General features: G+C 48.3%; 5 protein-coding genes across 5 annotated transcripts; 2 read left to right on the top strand and 3 right to left on the bottom strand.

Annotated features, from left to right (window-relative positions):
* Positions 1 to 3,154: 3,154 nt before the first annotated feature.
* L228DRAFT_247980 (TPR-like protein) lies at positions 3,155 to 4,870 on the bottom strand. The gene is made up of 2 exons (XM_018332764.1): positions 4,194 to 4,870; positions 3,155 to 4,087 (listed from the first exon to the last, which is right to left on the bottom strand). The coding sequence occupies exons 1-2, from the start codon at positions 4,781 to 4,783 to the stop codon at positions 3,445 to 3,447; spliced, it is 1,233 nt and encodes a 410-aa protein (XP_018187870.1). The 5' UTR covers positions 4,784 to 4,870; the 3' UTR covers positions 3,155 to 3,444.
* A 161-nt stretch (positions 4,871 to 5,031) lies between these two features.
* Positions 5,032 to 6,113, top strand: L228DRAFT_247979 (RWD-domain-containing protein). The gene is made up of 3 exons (XM_018332763.1): positions 5,032 to 5,148; positions 5,250 to 5,327; positions 5,433 to 6,113. Exons 1-3 carry the CDS (start codon positions 5,082 to 5,084, stop codon positions 5,990 to 5,992), a joined length of 705 nt encoding a protein of 234 aa, XP_018187869.1. The 5' UTR covers positions 5,032 to 5,081; the 3' UTR covers positions 5,993 to 6,113.
* On the bottom strand, positions 6,105 to 7,224 carry L228DRAFT_283474 (hypothetical protein; the record flags this gene model as incomplete). Its single annotated transcript, XM_018336119.1, has 3 exons — positions 6,105 to 6,888; positions 6,959 to 7,119; positions 7,176 to 7,224. The coding sequence occupies 3 exons, from the start codon at positions 7,222 to 7,224 to the stop codon at positions 6,217 to 6,219; spliced, it is 882 nt and encodes a 293-aa protein (XP_018187868.1). The 3' UTR covers positions 6,105 to 6,216.
* Positions 7,225 to 7,386: 162 nt separating this feature from the next.
* L228DRAFT_247976 (UBC-like protein) lies at positions 7,387 to 8,393 on the bottom strand. The gene is made up of 5 exons (XM_018332762.1): positions 8,247 to 8,393; positions 8,099 to 8,178; positions 7,918 to 8,043; positions 7,782 to 7,861; positions 7,387 to 7,726 (listed from the first exon to the last, which is right to left on the bottom strand). The coding sequence occupies exons 1-5, from the start codon at positions 8,317 to 8,319 to the stop codon at positions 7,666 to 7,668; spliced, it is 420 nt and encodes a 139-aa protein (XP_018187867.1). The 5' UTR covers positions 8,320 to 8,393; the 3' UTR covers positions 7,387 to 7,665.
* A 215-nt stretch (positions 8,394 to 8,608) lies between these two features.
* L228DRAFT_283472 (endosomal peripheral membrane protein) lies at positions 8,609 to 14,374 on the top strand. The gene is made up of 8 exons (XM_018336118.1): positions 8,609 to 8,790; positions 8,850 to 8,916; positions 8,973 to 9,146; positions 9,197 to 9,403; positions 9,458 to 9,546; positions 9,601 to 12,111; positions 12,163 to 12,373; positions 12,429 to 14,374. The coding sequence occupies exons 1-8, from the start codon at positions 8,713 to 8,715 to the stop codon at positions 14,201 to 14,203; spliced, it is 5,112 nt and encodes a 1,703-aa protein (XP_018187866.1). The 5' UTR covers positions 8,609 to 8,712; the 3' UTR covers positions 14,204 to 14,374.
* Positions 14,375 to 14,454: the final 80 nt, after the last annotated feature.

Here is a 14,454-nt window from a genome sequence, read left to right as displayed (position 1 = left end):
GACTGCATGAGTCTCTGTAAGATGTCCTCGAATAAGAGGCGTCACAGTCCGGGGCGGGTCGATTGATGACTTAAAACAGGAAGCGCCCAAGCGGAATTGAGTGGGAGAAAGTTGATATGGCGAAACGATATCCTTTTTAGGGTCCAACCATTGATGTAGGCTAGGTATGCAAGATGCCGTTGGTTGGATTAGAAGTTCGAAGAGAAAGTCAAGACATCGATGCGGCGTCAATCGGCGGCGGAAGAAAGTTAGGGCCAAGAGGTTCAGCGCAGCGTCAACATCGATAACGAACCGAGGCGGTAAAGAGAGTAAAGCCAACTTTACAGTGAGACGTTGCGGTTCAAAGGAATTCGATAGACAGCAAAATTTGGTTGTAGAGAGTGGAAGAAGAAAGTGTGGTAAGAAGAGGCAATCAAAAGTGTCAAGGCGAGGGGAAGGAGATTGGTGGTCGATCGATCACAGAGGAAACAGAGTAGAGTAAGTTAGAGCGTGGGTGTGAAGGTGGGAGGAGAACTGCGGGATGTGAGTGGGTGAACAAGCAGCAGCCGCAGTACTGGAAATTGTGCGACCTAGACGGCGGAAATGGCGTCTGGCGTTTGGTTCCCCATGCAATTCTACGAATGATCAACTGGAGGATGCCATTGTACTAAAACCATTCGCGCCAATACTGTTATGATAGCTGCGTCTAGACAGAACAACCCGCATCTCTCAGACAAGAAAAATTGAATGGCCAGTGATGATAGCGTCCGCCAATCAATTTCATTACTCCGGTAGATCTGAAAAATTACGAGTACGAGGGGAGATGATTAACCATTTTGCACACTTCCAGTTACTCCGTAAGTAAAATGTGGCTATCAATGGCTTCTCACTAGTATGGGAACTAAGCAAAGCGTCCCAGAACTGGACTCCGGAAAAGGGATACCGAGTCAGGTTTGATGCTCCGAAAGTGGAAAATGGGGAAAACCACATGCGCCTCGGATAAGGAAGGCGCAAATAGTGGGGAGGTTGAACAGAAAGGGGACATGGTTATGATTGACAATTCCTACGCGCGGAGAGCGAGACCGAGAGAGCAGAATAAAGCCACAGGCGGAGAGGATAAGGCGTTACGGCTCTTGTCTGCTGGCAGAAACATATAGACGTTCGGAGGATCGGAGCAGACGAACAAACCAGCTGGATTGGGCGCGTCACACAAAGCCACACTTCATTGGTAGTTGTGGAGCAGCTGTGGAGCAGCAAACTTCTCCTTTTCTCTCACGGAAAAGGTGAAACGGTGCGCAAGAGATGAGGAGCTGGATCGGCAGCCATACAATAAGTTAGATGGTAAATGCACACCGACAGTGGTATAACAGTGGTATATCTGATGTCCGTGTACAGCTTGATAAACAGGCTAGAAAACAAGGGAAAAGAAAAGTGCAGATGCACGCCCCTCTTTCGACCATGGGTCGCCGTCGCATTTCGTTGGTAAATCCAAAGGTCAAAGCACGTCAATGCGTCAATGCGCCAGGCGAGGCAACGCGGACCGAAAGCCACAGGCGTAGAAAAAGGAAGGTCGCTCCCATTGCGGACACATGGCTAGCCTTGTCCACAGGTTCCAGCTAGTCATCCGTTGATACTGTTCATCAATAAATCGTTCTTATCCAAGATGAATAATGTCAATTGACGAATTTGCAAATACAGTAGGATCCCTTGGGAGGGAACAAAGATGATAATCAGAAAAAACCAAGACAAAGTAAAAAACCTTGCTGGATCAGAAGTGGGGTTTATTTCGACCTGGTCGTTCACCTACCTATCCACCAATTAACCGCCCGTACACCTCGCTCCCTGTAGCTGAAATTGAGATGGAACCGACCCGATAGGGCCTGGTCACATCCAACTGGGGACTCTGCTTCAGGGGTGTCAACCAACCGCAGCTGGAACATCACCAAAGAGTTTTTGCTCCCCACTAACTTAGAGCACTTTCCTTCTTCCCAAGAAGCAGATGCCTTGGAACCCAAGGGATGGAGATGGGCGTCGATCATCCAGCGTTCGTAACGCAATATCGTATGAGAATGACATATGTGGAGATGTCCTCTCAACACTGTCTCAATTCCAAATATCAATGATATCGGCGTCTACTGATGTAGCCACCACGATCAATGCCCAAGTACCGGTGTCTCGAAGTGCGTGTACCGATATCCAAATATGCATGCTATCTCCAGTCGATACCCCTTCTTCAGCCTGGTTGATATCCAGCTCTCCCTACACTTCTCATGAAACATTATTGGCCGACACAACAATCCTGCCTGTGGGGACAACGACCAAGGGACCGAGGAATTGACCCAGAGATAAGGGACCGGGGATTGACCCTACAAGGCCGTTGGGATTTTAACGACAACATGCCTGCTGCGGCGTTGCGGCACAGTTTTTTTCAGAGCTTCATCAATTTTTCGGCCCGACGTGTAAGCAACGGAGGGGCTTCAGATGAAGCATAGCCTGCGTGGCCTGCATATTGGTTGCTTCGTAGCCTTGTTTCCAACAGGATTGGGAAGAGGATCATCAATTGCCCATCTCTTGAGGTTTTGGTGTCCCATGATACTCAAGAGCCGTCCTCTCGTAACGCACATACAGCATCGTATGCAAGATGCTGCATCTTGTTGATCTCTTTCCTTAAAAGTCAATGATAGACTAGATCATTTTGTACTCCGTAATAAGGGCCCGCCTATAGGGTCCCCACCATTAACGCACACGTTGAAATGCGCGCTGAGGTTCAGTGACAGTCCAATCAATGTCATTCTTTGAAGCTCAGCCGTTGGTGGACCGTTGTGAGGGGAAAATTCAAGCGATGAACGAGATATCTTTGTTGAGCTTTTGCTCCGTCGATTATGCACAGTCATAATCTGCGCAATCCATTACGCATCTCCACCATGCGCCCTACAGCAGTATTACCAATAGTTAGCCACCTCTCTTAGTCAAGTTGTTTCAGCCAATACAGAAGCTCCTTCAAGCCTCGCAATGACATACCCGATTGATTCGGAGGTTTCATGAAACTAGCGAAGTGTGAGTGATATGAAAAGCAATGCGCGTCAGGTAGAAACCTGCCATGGTCCATGTTTCTCATAAGTCCCTTTTTTGGATTTTTGGACAAGATTGTCACAGGTGAGGAACTGAAAATATAACACGATAGCTTTGAAAATTACAGAGCTCCTAGGCGAGCTATTACCAATTTTCTCACAGCTGTTGAAACAAAGCTGTCACACGCGGGGAAAAGGAATTGAGTCTGAATTTTAATATCCATCCCAAATGCTATGATCATGTCTCATCACTTATAGGATATCTCCAACGAGAAGAACATTGCCAGCTTGTGCCTCCAAGCCTAACAAATATTTACCATTATATGGAAGCGCGTAACGGGAGAAGGGAAGAGGAAAGCTTCGATGCTTATAATGAATAAGCGACTAACGTCACTTATGCACCGCCCATTTCTTGATCACCATCCTCGTCCTCATCCTCCTCAGCGTCACCCTCGTCCTCCCAAGCCTCATCATCATCATCTCCCTCTCCATTGTCGCCTAACTGCTGGTTTAGAACCTCTACCAGCTGAGTAGCATGCTCGCCCAACCGCGTATCCTCATACTCGAGGGCTTGGTATAGTCGCAAACTGTTTTGTAGCCATGCACGACTTGCTCGTGCGAGATTTTTAACCACGGCTTGTTGTTTCGCAGGGTCAATATTGGCGCTAGAAGGCTCTTCGTTCTTCTTCTCGGCCATGAGATGCAAGCACCAACCACCCAAATACCACGCTTCCACGGAGTGGTCATCTTCAGTTATCAGCCGCTCTAGAACCTCAATCGCTTCCTCCTCCATCTCAGCTTCCATAAGCAATCTGGCTAAACTGATACGTGTGGGAAATTGTGGCACATCGGGATCCTCAGGAGGGAGGTCCTTCCAGATCAACAGACTTCGGGAAAGCGCCGCACGGGCATCGTCAAAGCGGGTCTGTGAGATGCGTACAGATGCGAGGGTTTGGAGGGCTTCAGGTTGATTGGGCGCCACCAGGAGAGATTCGGTAACCAGATTTTCGCAGCGGGTTTCGGCATCTTCTTCCCACCTATTATGCAGTCAGAATTGTTAGCAAGTTTACTTCTTGATGAATGTAGGGCTATAGAGTCTACAAGGAAAATGAAAGGGGAAAAAGGACGAAGGGAGAGACATACGACAAATCAGTCATATAAACCTCCGCAATACCGCATAAGGCATTTGCAAGTTTGCCCTTCTTCTCCTCCACTTCCAACTCCACGTCAGCCCCATGCCCATGCTTCTCCAGCTCCCCAATTTCTCTTCGAAGAACAGCGGCGCCCTTTTCAAACCATACTACACTTTCTGCTCCACCTTGCTCGCACAATTGCGCTAACCATAGAAACTTCTCTGCGCCACCGCCCAGCGGTTGCGGAACAAGTCCTTCAGGATCAAGGGATGCTGCGGTCAGAAACAATTCTCTGGCGGTGTCAATATTGCCCAATTCAATGTTGATTTCGGCGACCAAGTCTAGCGCTGGAAGCACAGCTGCGGGTGAAACGTCGCCGTCGTCTGGTTGCAACAGTTGCAATGCGCGCTCCGCAAACGGTAGAGCATCTTCAGGTTGTCCAATTTGCAGAAGGGCCGTAGCTTGTTCAAGAAGAGCTTCGGGAGTCTCGGCAGGCTTCTGTTGACTTGATGATACGCGGTGACCTTGCGTAGTGTTCAGGATGGTCTTTTCGCGTTTCTGATTATTCTTCGATTTTTGGTCTGCCTTGGACTTGGCCATGGCGAAGAATATATGGCTTGAAAATATATAAAGGGTTCTTTGTGTGATTTTTAACAATTAATCAAAGAAAATATTGACAATATTGAGTTGGACAAAGGACGAAGTTCGAAAATATATGCTGTAAATCCTCTTTTTGCGTCTCAAAATTTCGAGAACACTGACCATGCTATGTCATTACGCTAAACCTGATTGGGTCCTGCACAAAGTCCGACTGGACCCTCCCCCACCATGTGGTTGAGCATATGCGCGCCGCATTCACGTCTGGTCCTATCGAAGATTATTGATTCTCTCGTGTATCATGGGTAGAGAAGAGCAGCAGCAAGAGCGGGAGGTGCTTGGCGCCATTTTCCCTGAGGAGATTACCGGTACGTGCTCTTGAGCCACCGCTTTGATATTTCAGCTTTACATGAAATTTAGACATGCTTGATAAATCTTGAGGTGACTAACTTTTCGTCGCACTCTACAGATGTTTCTGAGAAGGAATTCCGGATATCGATAGCTTTGGATGTGACAAATGAAGAGGGCGAGGAGGAGCCTGAGCCTCGTACGCAGACCCGAACTTGTGCTTTTAGCTTCACTTATCCTGCTGAGGAAATGAGATGGCATATACTCCAAAGCAGAAGCTAACCAAGATAATTGTACCCTACAGCCATCATCTTGCTCAATGTGTCTTATCCAGAGGCCTATCCTGATGAAGCACCGCTCCTGGATATCCTGACCCCGCCAAATGCGCCTAAACACCCCTTCCTCGATATTCAGGAAGATAAAGCACGACTCCTGGATTTGTTACAATCAACAATCGAAGACAACATGGGATTCGACATGATCTTCACCTTAGTTGGAACGCTCAAGGATGGCGCGGAGCTGCTGATTTCCGAGCGCCAGAAGGCTAAGCACGCTCTTCATGAGGCCCAGCTTGCAAAAGCCGAAGAGGAAGAGAATCGCAAGTTTCACGGTACCATTGTGACACGCGAATCGTTCCTTGAGTGGAGAGAAAAATTCCGCAAGGAGTTGGAAGAAGAAGAAATCCGCCGGAAAGAGGAAAAGGAGGCAGAGGAGAAAAGGGGAAGGAAAGGTGGTTCCAAGGACGAGAAAAAGATGACGGGACGTGAGCTCTGGGAGAAGGGTGTCGCGACAACCAAGGGCGACGAAGATTACGAGGGTGGGGATTTGGCTGATGATGTGGAAAAGTTGAAGGTTGGGGCTTGAAATACTGAGCGCGTACTTGCTATCTCTGGATACTTGCATTTATGAGGAGTTTTGGGACTGCATTCAACTACATTTGCTGCACAGCCATTTAGAAAGATTCAGTAGAACAAATGCCATGGATATTTCTGAATTGCAGAGTTTGTAAATTCTAATGCCGCTGCGAGTGTATACGAACAAGTATTAACGAACCCAATAGCGGCTACTGATTGACGTCGTCCAAACTTCTATCTCGAATGTTCCTGACCTCCTCTGGCCCGCTTGCGAGCCAGTCTCTCCAGTCTCTTGCTTCGTAATCTCTCTGCCTTTTCTTGTGCTGCCAGCTCTTTCTCTTTCTCGACTATATCCAACATTCTCGCTGACAACGCACCGATTGCTTCGTATTGCTGTTTGAGCACCTCCCTAGTGTTCATCAACGCAAAGAGGATCTCTCGCGTCCACTTCGATTCTGGCATAAGAGAAATCCCATGCTGTGCCTGAAGCAGCGAATCCCATTCATCCTCTTCATTGGCGAGCTGCATCATGCTCTCAAGCGCATGCATCCGTTCGACTCGACGATGTCGCTGCGTTATCTTTTGGCGAAGAATGCGACTCAAGAATGGCGATTGGGGTTTCTTGAAACGGAGAATGGGAAAGCCATTCGCGTTCACGAGTACGGGAATGTGACGCCTTCCGCTGATTTGCTTGTATGGTCTGGACAGAACCGGGGACGCGCCAGGGTACGGAGCTGGTGGGTGAAACTTGCTCTTGTTCCCATTTGGCCGAGTATGGTCGGGACTCTTCGTCACACTGAGCGATGGACGCTCAATAAGTGAGGGGCCGAGCTCATGAAGAAGCTTCAGTATTCTTGATGTGCCTTCTACACTTCCTCTAGCAGAGGACGCGAGGACATCGTTCGCCTGGAGGTAGTAAATAAAATATTTAGCAAAAACATTCATAGTCTTTCCATTTATGGTGGGAATATTGTACCTCGTAGCCAGCTTGGAAAGCCACTCTCAACAGAGGAATGCTTTGCCAATCCTTTTTCTTTTGGAACTCCTGCGCAATGATCGCTCGCAGACTATTCTGCTGATCACGCGGGAACGGTGTTCGACCGCATTGCCGCACCAACGCTCGATACAGCGCGAGGCCTGAATTCTAAGGTCAATTTGAAATGCTTCTTCACAAAGTCCAAGACCCGACATACATGCGAAACGATGTCGTCCTGACTGGCTAGGAAGAAGGAAGCGCGGCATTCACTCCCTTTGCCGGTGCATTTGGTGCTACAGTAGTGAGTAAGATCAAGGTCAAGATCCAGGCGGAAATGTTTTGATGTAGCTCCGACAGTGTGCCCGAACCAATACCTTCAGTGTACGGAGTATAAAATCAAGTGAAAATAGAAACATCTCAAACACGATACGTCATGAGTAATTGCAACATTTGATTGCCATCAAGTCATCATTTATCTGCTGTAAACACTATGTCGCTGGAAAGGACTCGCTCGTCATATATAATACTCGCAAGCATGCAATGTACTCCGCCAATGCAAGGCCAACAATGGGCTGGAAACTGAAAGTACTCCGCAGGCGCTTCTTTAGCTCATCATTTCCGTCATCCAGCTTCGCTTCTCTAATGTATTCGTGATCTCGAAGCATGAACATGAAAAGCAAGACTTCTAAATTATTCCCGCAGTTCATTTACCATGTGCTGCCCTCGGGAGGCTGAGGCAACTTCTTATTGGCGGGAGACGCCATTGATCTGGTACCAGACAGTTAGCTATAATAAAATTCCGCGGGAAAATAATCGGCATTACCTTCTTAGCTCGCTGAGAATGGTCTCCATGGTGTAGTCACGCTTCCATTGCGACAGGCACTGCAGCTTAGTGGGATCAACCTGGTTGACGTCAGTGATATGCTCAGCACGCGGATGAAGCTACCTTGCCATCTTACCTTGCCATTTCTGGGATCAACACAGGGCAAATTAATCTTTGAGACAAAAGTAACATCCGGAGGCACGTCAGGATAGTTTTCACCGCAGTGCAAGCTCAAACTGTAGATTCGGTTCTCGTGAACGCTCTGGACTCTCGATTTAGCCCATGAAGCCAGCAGACTCCGACGCAAACCTGCTTACATGAGGGGGCCCAAGGATTGTCCCATTCCAGTCCGACATCAGGAGGTCGTCGCCGTTGGCAAGTCCATAGGAGCAAGCATCTATATGCCAATGTTAGGGGTTGAAATAACTCGAACAAAAGATCGGTAATATGAGTTCGATGACGTACCCGCTCCGAGACCCTTTTCACCTTTCTCTAACTCCTCAAGGAGACGAAAATTTCTAGGTATCTTGGCTCCCATGATGTCGTTTTGAAAGTTGAGAGCAGTGAGCGATAAAGAAATGTTGATAGTTTTGGAGGGGTAAGTTAATCAGTTCCAAGCATCTGTGACAGATCGTCAGTCACAGCCCACTTTCAATTTTGGGTTAGCCTCCGCTCACCGGGTATTCCTGCTGTTCTCTTTCGACACAATATCCCTTCGCTTAAACATTCCGTTTCTGTCGCTTGCGCGTCAGGGTCAACACCAGAAGCACATATTGCCTAGAGTGGCCGCTTTAGCCTAGGGATAGAGGTCACGTAGCCCAAACAACATGTCGGCGTACAATGGCAAATGACGCCACCAAGTAATTTTGATGGATTTCACCAATGAAAGGGGATTGGAGATCTGAAACTTTGATGAGCTGAATTTGGGAGAATGACTGCCCAGATACTCAGCAGTGAGCTGTCCAATCTCATACAGGAGTCCAAGAGAAAGAACTCCGAGCTCCGACATGTATGTTTTGACGGTTACGGCAATCGAACTTAAAGTCAAATAACTCAATACCATTTCAGGCTGCCGAGGAATCCTTGACTCAGCTCAAGGCATTGCCGTCGACTTCCGAAACACAGCTTGCAGCTGGTTCGTCTCATGATTGCGTTTCGTGTGACTACTTTATATATGCTAATGGCCACGAGATTTGAGTCGGCGCCCCGATTTCATCAATCCATTCTTGATCGCTTGCGCAACTAAAAATGCCAAATTCTCAAGTATAGGAGTATCATGTCTTCAGCGTCTCGTTGTGTCACGTGGCCTTCCCCGAGCCAGGTTGAGAGACGTTCTCGAGGCTTTGAGCGAGAGCACATCCTTAGGTCTGGGATTGCCCTTGATTTCCGCCTTGAAGTGTTACTAACGAGATCAGGTGTCGAAGTGCAACTTAAGATTCTGCAGGCGTTGCCTCCGCTCCTGCAGTATTTCGCTGAAGACCTTCAAGGTGATCTTTTGGGAAAGGCGCTGCGAATTTGTGCAGCTTTATTAAATAGCAAGCTTGGAGTAGTCAGCAGTACATCTGCAGCAACGCTACAGCAGCTTGTCGTCTCTGTTTTTGACAAGGTTGTAACAGAAGATGGTACATTACAGTCCCGAGTCCCTGTTGCGGGAAACTTAACTAAATCAATTTCAGAGAAAGCTCTCCAGATCCCAACTACGGCGGAAGCGCCAACAGCAGATGGCTCAGTTCCTGTTCGCACCGCTGCATTTGATGCTTACAGGGTTTGTCTGGATGAATTGTTTTTTTTAGTATGATAGTACTTACCTGTGCTCTAGGTATTCAACGATATCTGCCTTCTTACAGAAGGGCAAAAGCCTCAATTCCTTCGTTCCACAACTCTGCCGCAAAGCTTTGGGCTTGAATTGCTTGAGTCAATTCTTGCCAATCACGCGGGACTCTTTTTGACTCATATGGAGCAAGCAAACGTACTGCGAACTCATCTAATGCCTTTCATCATTAAATCCTTGTCTGAGAGGCACAGCTTTCCCACGACTGTACGAACCATAAGGATTTTGCAGATTCTCCTGAAAAAGCATATCAGTATACTCGCATCTGAATGTGAGATGGCTTTCAGCTTGCTGACTCACATGCTCGAGCCTGACGCAGCGCCTTTGTGGAAGAGAGCAGTATGCATGGAGATCATCCGAGATTTGCACGCTGATTCGGGATTGATCCGGAAAATCTACCAACAGTATGATGAATCTGAAGGCAGGAAGACAATATTAAAGGATCAACTAGCAGTTCTGGTTCGTTTAGCAGCGGAGAAGCCGAATGTGATTGGTCTGAGTCATCAATCGACGATGCCGGCTCAAGGCTCTGGAGGTAAGGATGCGTCTGGCGAACAGGTTGCTTTGGAAGCCGGAGGCGTTGCTGGTATTATTGGTGGAGCTGTAGGTGTCAGTGATGCCCATGTTTCCGGCATAAGTAGCCAGTTCAGTACTCTACGCGTTCAATGTCTTGATCAACTGGACAAGGCTGAGCCACCAAGCTTGCCTGACTCGTACATCTACGCCCTCGCCTTAAGTTGCATCAACAGCTTTTCTGAGGGTTTGGCCCGATTTATTCTACCTCTCACAATCCCTGATACTCGATCCAAACGACGAGCTCGCCCTGAAACTCCAGACGCGGATGAACAGAGTCCAACTGCCGACTCCGAAAAACCAGTGAGGGTAGCTCTTCAGAGGAAATTTTCACGTCGACATTCTCACAGAAGAGACCAACTTCCGGTGAACCCCGTAAAGCTCCTTGATCATCCCTTGTACGCCGATATCAAGACATCTGCAGCGATTATCACAGACTGCTGGCCAGCTGTTCTTGCTACTTGTTCTACTTTCCTCTACGCTGCACTGGATGCCGAATACTATCACAACCTTGTACGCGCGTTTCAAAAGTTTACGCACGTCGCTGGTTTACTAGAGTTGTCGACACCACGTGATGCCTTTCTTACAACGCTAGGCAAAGCTGCTGTTCCCTCACAGATACTTGCGGCGAACTTGTCGACAACTGCACCTAGTACACCTACTGTAGAATCCCATGGCATGTTTGCGAATGCTAAAGGCCTCCTAAGTGTTGAGAGCCTTGTGAGCCAGTCTTCAGGAACGTCTGCAGACAGGCAACGTCAGCCGTCGGTGGATGCAGGCACGCCTACACTGACCACTCGAAATCTATTATGCTTAAGAGCTTTGTTGAACCTTGGAATTGCCCTTGGTCCAATACTTGCTCAGTCTTGGTCAATTATTCTCGAAACTCTTCAGCAGGCGGACTTCATACTTTTTGCCTCTAGCAGAAAAGGCGGTCGTACCATCGGCCCGAATCAAAGAGTCGAAGTACAGACTGGCAATGACACCGGCAATTTACTTGCAAACTTTGGCGGTGAAATAACAGCAGTAGAGACGGCGGCGTCAAGGATGTTCGAAAGCACTAGCGAATTTCCGAACAATGCATTTGTTGGGATGCTCAGAGCGCTTTGTAAACTTGCTGGCGATGGGAGTTACGAGCCAGCGAGAAGATTGTCCAAAGCTCCTCGGAATCCTGAGTCCAAATCTCCGGATCAAGAGCTACCGCATAAAAGGTTGCCGAGCCTGTCCGGGATCTCGACAACAGCTGCGTCCCAGATTCAAGAAAACCACTTCGCCTTGGTAAAACTTGGTGATCTGGCCCGGGTCAATATGTCCCGATTAATTTACCATGAAGCAGGCGAGAGCGGGTGGGAGGTTCTTGTCAATCAATTGGTATCCGTCTCTTCGTCAACAGAGACCGATTCATCTGTTCGTCTTCGAGCTGCGGACACCTTAAATCAGATGGTGGTAATCGCGGCTACTTCATCTCTTGTATCTCAAGATGTTGAATTGCGAACTTCTGTACAAAGGAGAGCACTGTCGGCATTGAAAATCGGAATCGCATCGCTTTACGCTACCAATCAAGAAGAATCTGTGGCCTCGAGTTCGGTCGATGATGAGATCCACAGGCTTGCGCTTGAGGCTCTCAGATCAATCCTCGCCGACTGCGGAGACCCACTTGCAGGAGGGTGGGATATCGCATTTGACATTGTGGATAGTGTCTTCGATATTCCTCAATCAAGTACACATGACGATAGAGAAGAAACTCCAATAACCCACAAACCATCAAAATCACGATCTCCCAAGCTTGTTCGATCATCATTTGGGTCGCTCGAGATTATCTGCTCTGATTTTCTTTCCTCCTTACCCAGCACATGCGATTTAGTTCTTATCGATACCCTATTTAACTTTTGCTCCCAAGCCGATGATCTCAATATTTCACTAACGGTAAGTCTCTTGAATTTGGTTACGGAAGCAGAAATCACTGACCCCGGAAAGGCTGTCACGTATTTTTGGAGTCTCTCGGATTTTCTTCAGGGTCGGAATGACTCTTCCTTTGATGACAGTGTGCTGAAAGCCCGAAGAGAGAGCGAATTTATTGATCAAGCAAAGGGCAACGATCCCAAGGCCAGCGATGCAGCATTATGGATGTTGTTGTTGCTCCGCTTGACAGCAGTCACCACTGACCGCAGGCCAGAAGTGAGAAATGGTATAGTACTCTGTCCAGGTTTGCTTTTGCCAGTTTGGACTAACCGTGCATTCAGGAGCGATTCAAAGCCTTTTCCGCATTTTTGATGTGTACGGAGATAGGCTGTCACCTTTGGCCTGGGAATCCTGCCTTCGTATGACAATCTTCAACATGATAGAAGCAAACCTCGCTCAGCAAAATGAGCTTGGACCGTCCCGGTCGGTCCCAACACAAGATGAGATTGCGTGGAATGATACTACAAAAGTAATGCTGGATGGTATCTCGACGCTTTTCTCCACGTATCTCGCGATTCTCGTTCGGCAAGAGGGCTTCGCATTGTCATGGGAGATACTCATGGGTTACCTTGGAGCTTATCTTGAAAGACAATGTCTAGAAATAAGTGCTAAAGTGTTTGCTTTACTAAGAGACGTCATCGCCAAAGTCGAAAACGTCGAACAGATAGGAGCTTCATCTGTTCACTTGGTGTGGGGTCTCTGGACGAAGGGTATCCCGATATCAAAGTCGGCGGTGAAGAACTCGAAGAGCAACAACCAAGACGCCTACATAGCATATGTTCAGCTTCTAAAAGAGATATATCGCCTCATCGAGGCAGATTTAGACGTGGAGAGAGTAAGAGAAATATCCAACAATCTCCGGGAATGCGTATGGTATTCCGATACACCTGCCTACACGGCAGACATCGACTATCTCACAGCTTTACAGTCCCATACATTGGACTGCGTCAGGATGATCCGAAAAGATGTGCCTGGTGTTCCATCAATTATCATTTCACAACTTGCCGACTTTGTCTCCCTGCCATACATAAAGCCTTCGCCAGAACCCGGCTCACATGAGCTTACCTTTGTTGCTTTGTCCAAGGCTTCGATGGAGATTCTAGAGGCATGCATCATCCAACATCTTCAGGACCAGGACATTTACACGAGCGGCGCATTGCTCGTGTCCCTGAGTAATCTCTCCATGGCCATCAACGGAAAGTATTTGTGGCGGCTTGAGGGCAAGGATCCTCCGACTTGGAAGAGAGCCACGACAGCGACGGTGTCCATCCTTGAAAGCACGCTCCCATTGCTTCCTAGAATACTATCTGACGACGAAGAGCTCAAAAAGCTTTGGAACCAAGTCATTAGCACGACGGACAGCATCGTCGCTGCAGAGTCCAGCCAAGCTCCAGCCAACACCGACCTCCTAGCTGATCAAAATTTCGACATGGAAGCCTTTCATCGGCTGCGCGTGCTCATCACCCCAGCTCTAGGCGCCGCTACCACTATCCCAGACAGTACTCGCCGCGCATACGCAGAGTCTCTTTTCCGCAACTCTATCATCCACGCATCCGACCCATGGGAACTTCCCGAGCCCGGAACAGAGCCGCTTTCTGTCCTTGCCAAGCCACGCTGGGGTCGAACATATGATCCTCATGCCAGTCCTCGATCCCGAATGAGCTACGCCTGCCTCGATGAACTCTTTGGGCTTGTTGCCGTCCACGATGGTTCCAGCAACCGCATCAAACTCGCTCAGGCCGCTGCCCCCTACCTCATCACTCGCGCCGGCATCTCCCTCCGCGCTTACTTGGCCGATCAGCCTCTCCGAGGCCGTATGCCCCAACCTGCTTCTCAACGCGTAGAGCTCTTATATATCCTTTCCAAGCTCATCGACTTGGATTCCGAGCCAAAAGCCATCCCTGAGGCACCTGGCGTGAACTCGATGCATAAGAAGCATCTGCATCGGCTGTTTCCGCTAGTAAGTAAAGCTGTCGGGGTTGCGTCGCGGGATCAGGGCATTCTCGCCAAACTTACCCAGGCGCTTGACGTGGTTGGTGAAGGGTTCGGTGTATGATTATCGGAGCGTACGCATTGAGCGTATTGTATTCTATATATCGTGTTCGTGTTCGTGTTAGGTAATAGCTTACCTGTTGTGTTCGGGTTGTATGTGTGATTGAGATAAGAGGGGAAAAGCGCTAAACAGAAATTAATATCGTTTTCCAAAAATTTCCCGAAAGCCTGCCCCTTCTCCCTCTCTCTCCGTCAGGTCATAGTCCCTCGTATTTGACAATTGAGCTAAAGATAAGCCTCATGTAGCCATGTTTT

Source organism: Xylona heveae, assembly GCF_001619985.1.
Source record: "Xylona heveae TC161 unplaced genomic scaffold L228scaffold_6, whole genome shotgun sequence".
NCBI classification, from domain to species: domain Eukaryota; kingdom Fungi; phylum Ascomycota; class Xylonomycetes; order Xylonales; family Xylonaceae; genus Xylona; species Xylona heveae.
Note: the sequence above shows the minus strand (reverse complement) of the source record. Positions and strands in the feature narration are given on the sequence as shown.

Coding starts and splice junctions, on each gene's coding strand:
- L228DRAFT_247980 (XM_018332764.1), bottom strand. CDS start 4,783: ATGGCCAAGTCCAAGGCAGACCAAAAATCGAAGAATAATCAGAAACGC. Junction 4,088..4,193: donor GTTTATATGACTGATTTGTC/GTATGTCTCTCC, acceptor ACTGCATAATAG/GTGGGAAGAAGATGCCGAAA.
- L228DRAFT_247979 (XM_018332763.1), top strand. CDS start 5,082: ATGGGTAGAGAAGAGCAGCAGCAAGAGCGGGAGGTGCTTGGCGCCATT. Junction 5,149..5,249: donor TTTCCCTGAGGAGATTACCG/GTACGTGCTCTT, acceptor CGCACTCTACAG/ATGTTTCTGAGAAGGAATTC. Junction 5,328..5,432: donor CGAGGAGGAGCCTGAGCCTC/GTACGCAGACCC, acceptor TGTACCCTACAG/CCATCATCTTGCTCAATGTG.
- L228DRAFT_247976 (XM_018332762.1), bottom strand. CDS start 8,319: ATGGGAGCCAAGATACCTAGAAATTTTCGTCTCCTTGAGGAGTTAGAG. Junction 8,179..8,246: donor TGAAAAGGGTCTCGGAGCGG/GTACGTCATCGA, acceptor ATTGGCATATAG/ATGCTTGCTCCTATGGACTT. Junction 7,727..7,781: donor ATTCTCAGCGAGCTAAGAAG/GTAATGCCGATT, acceptor GTCTGGTACCAG/ATCAATGGCGTCTCCCGCCA.
- L228DRAFT_283472 (XM_018336118.1), top strand. CDS start 8,713: ATGACTGCCCAGATACTCAGCAGTGAGCTGTCCAATCTCATACAGGAG. Junction 8,917..8,972: donor CGAAACACAGCTTGCAGCTG/GTTCGTCTCATG, acceptor AATGGCCACGAG/ATTTGAGTCGGCGCCCCGAT. Junction 9,147..9,196: donor GAGCGAGAGCACATCCTTAG/GTCTGGGATTGC, acceptor TAACGAGATCAG/GTGTCGAAGTGCAACTTAAG.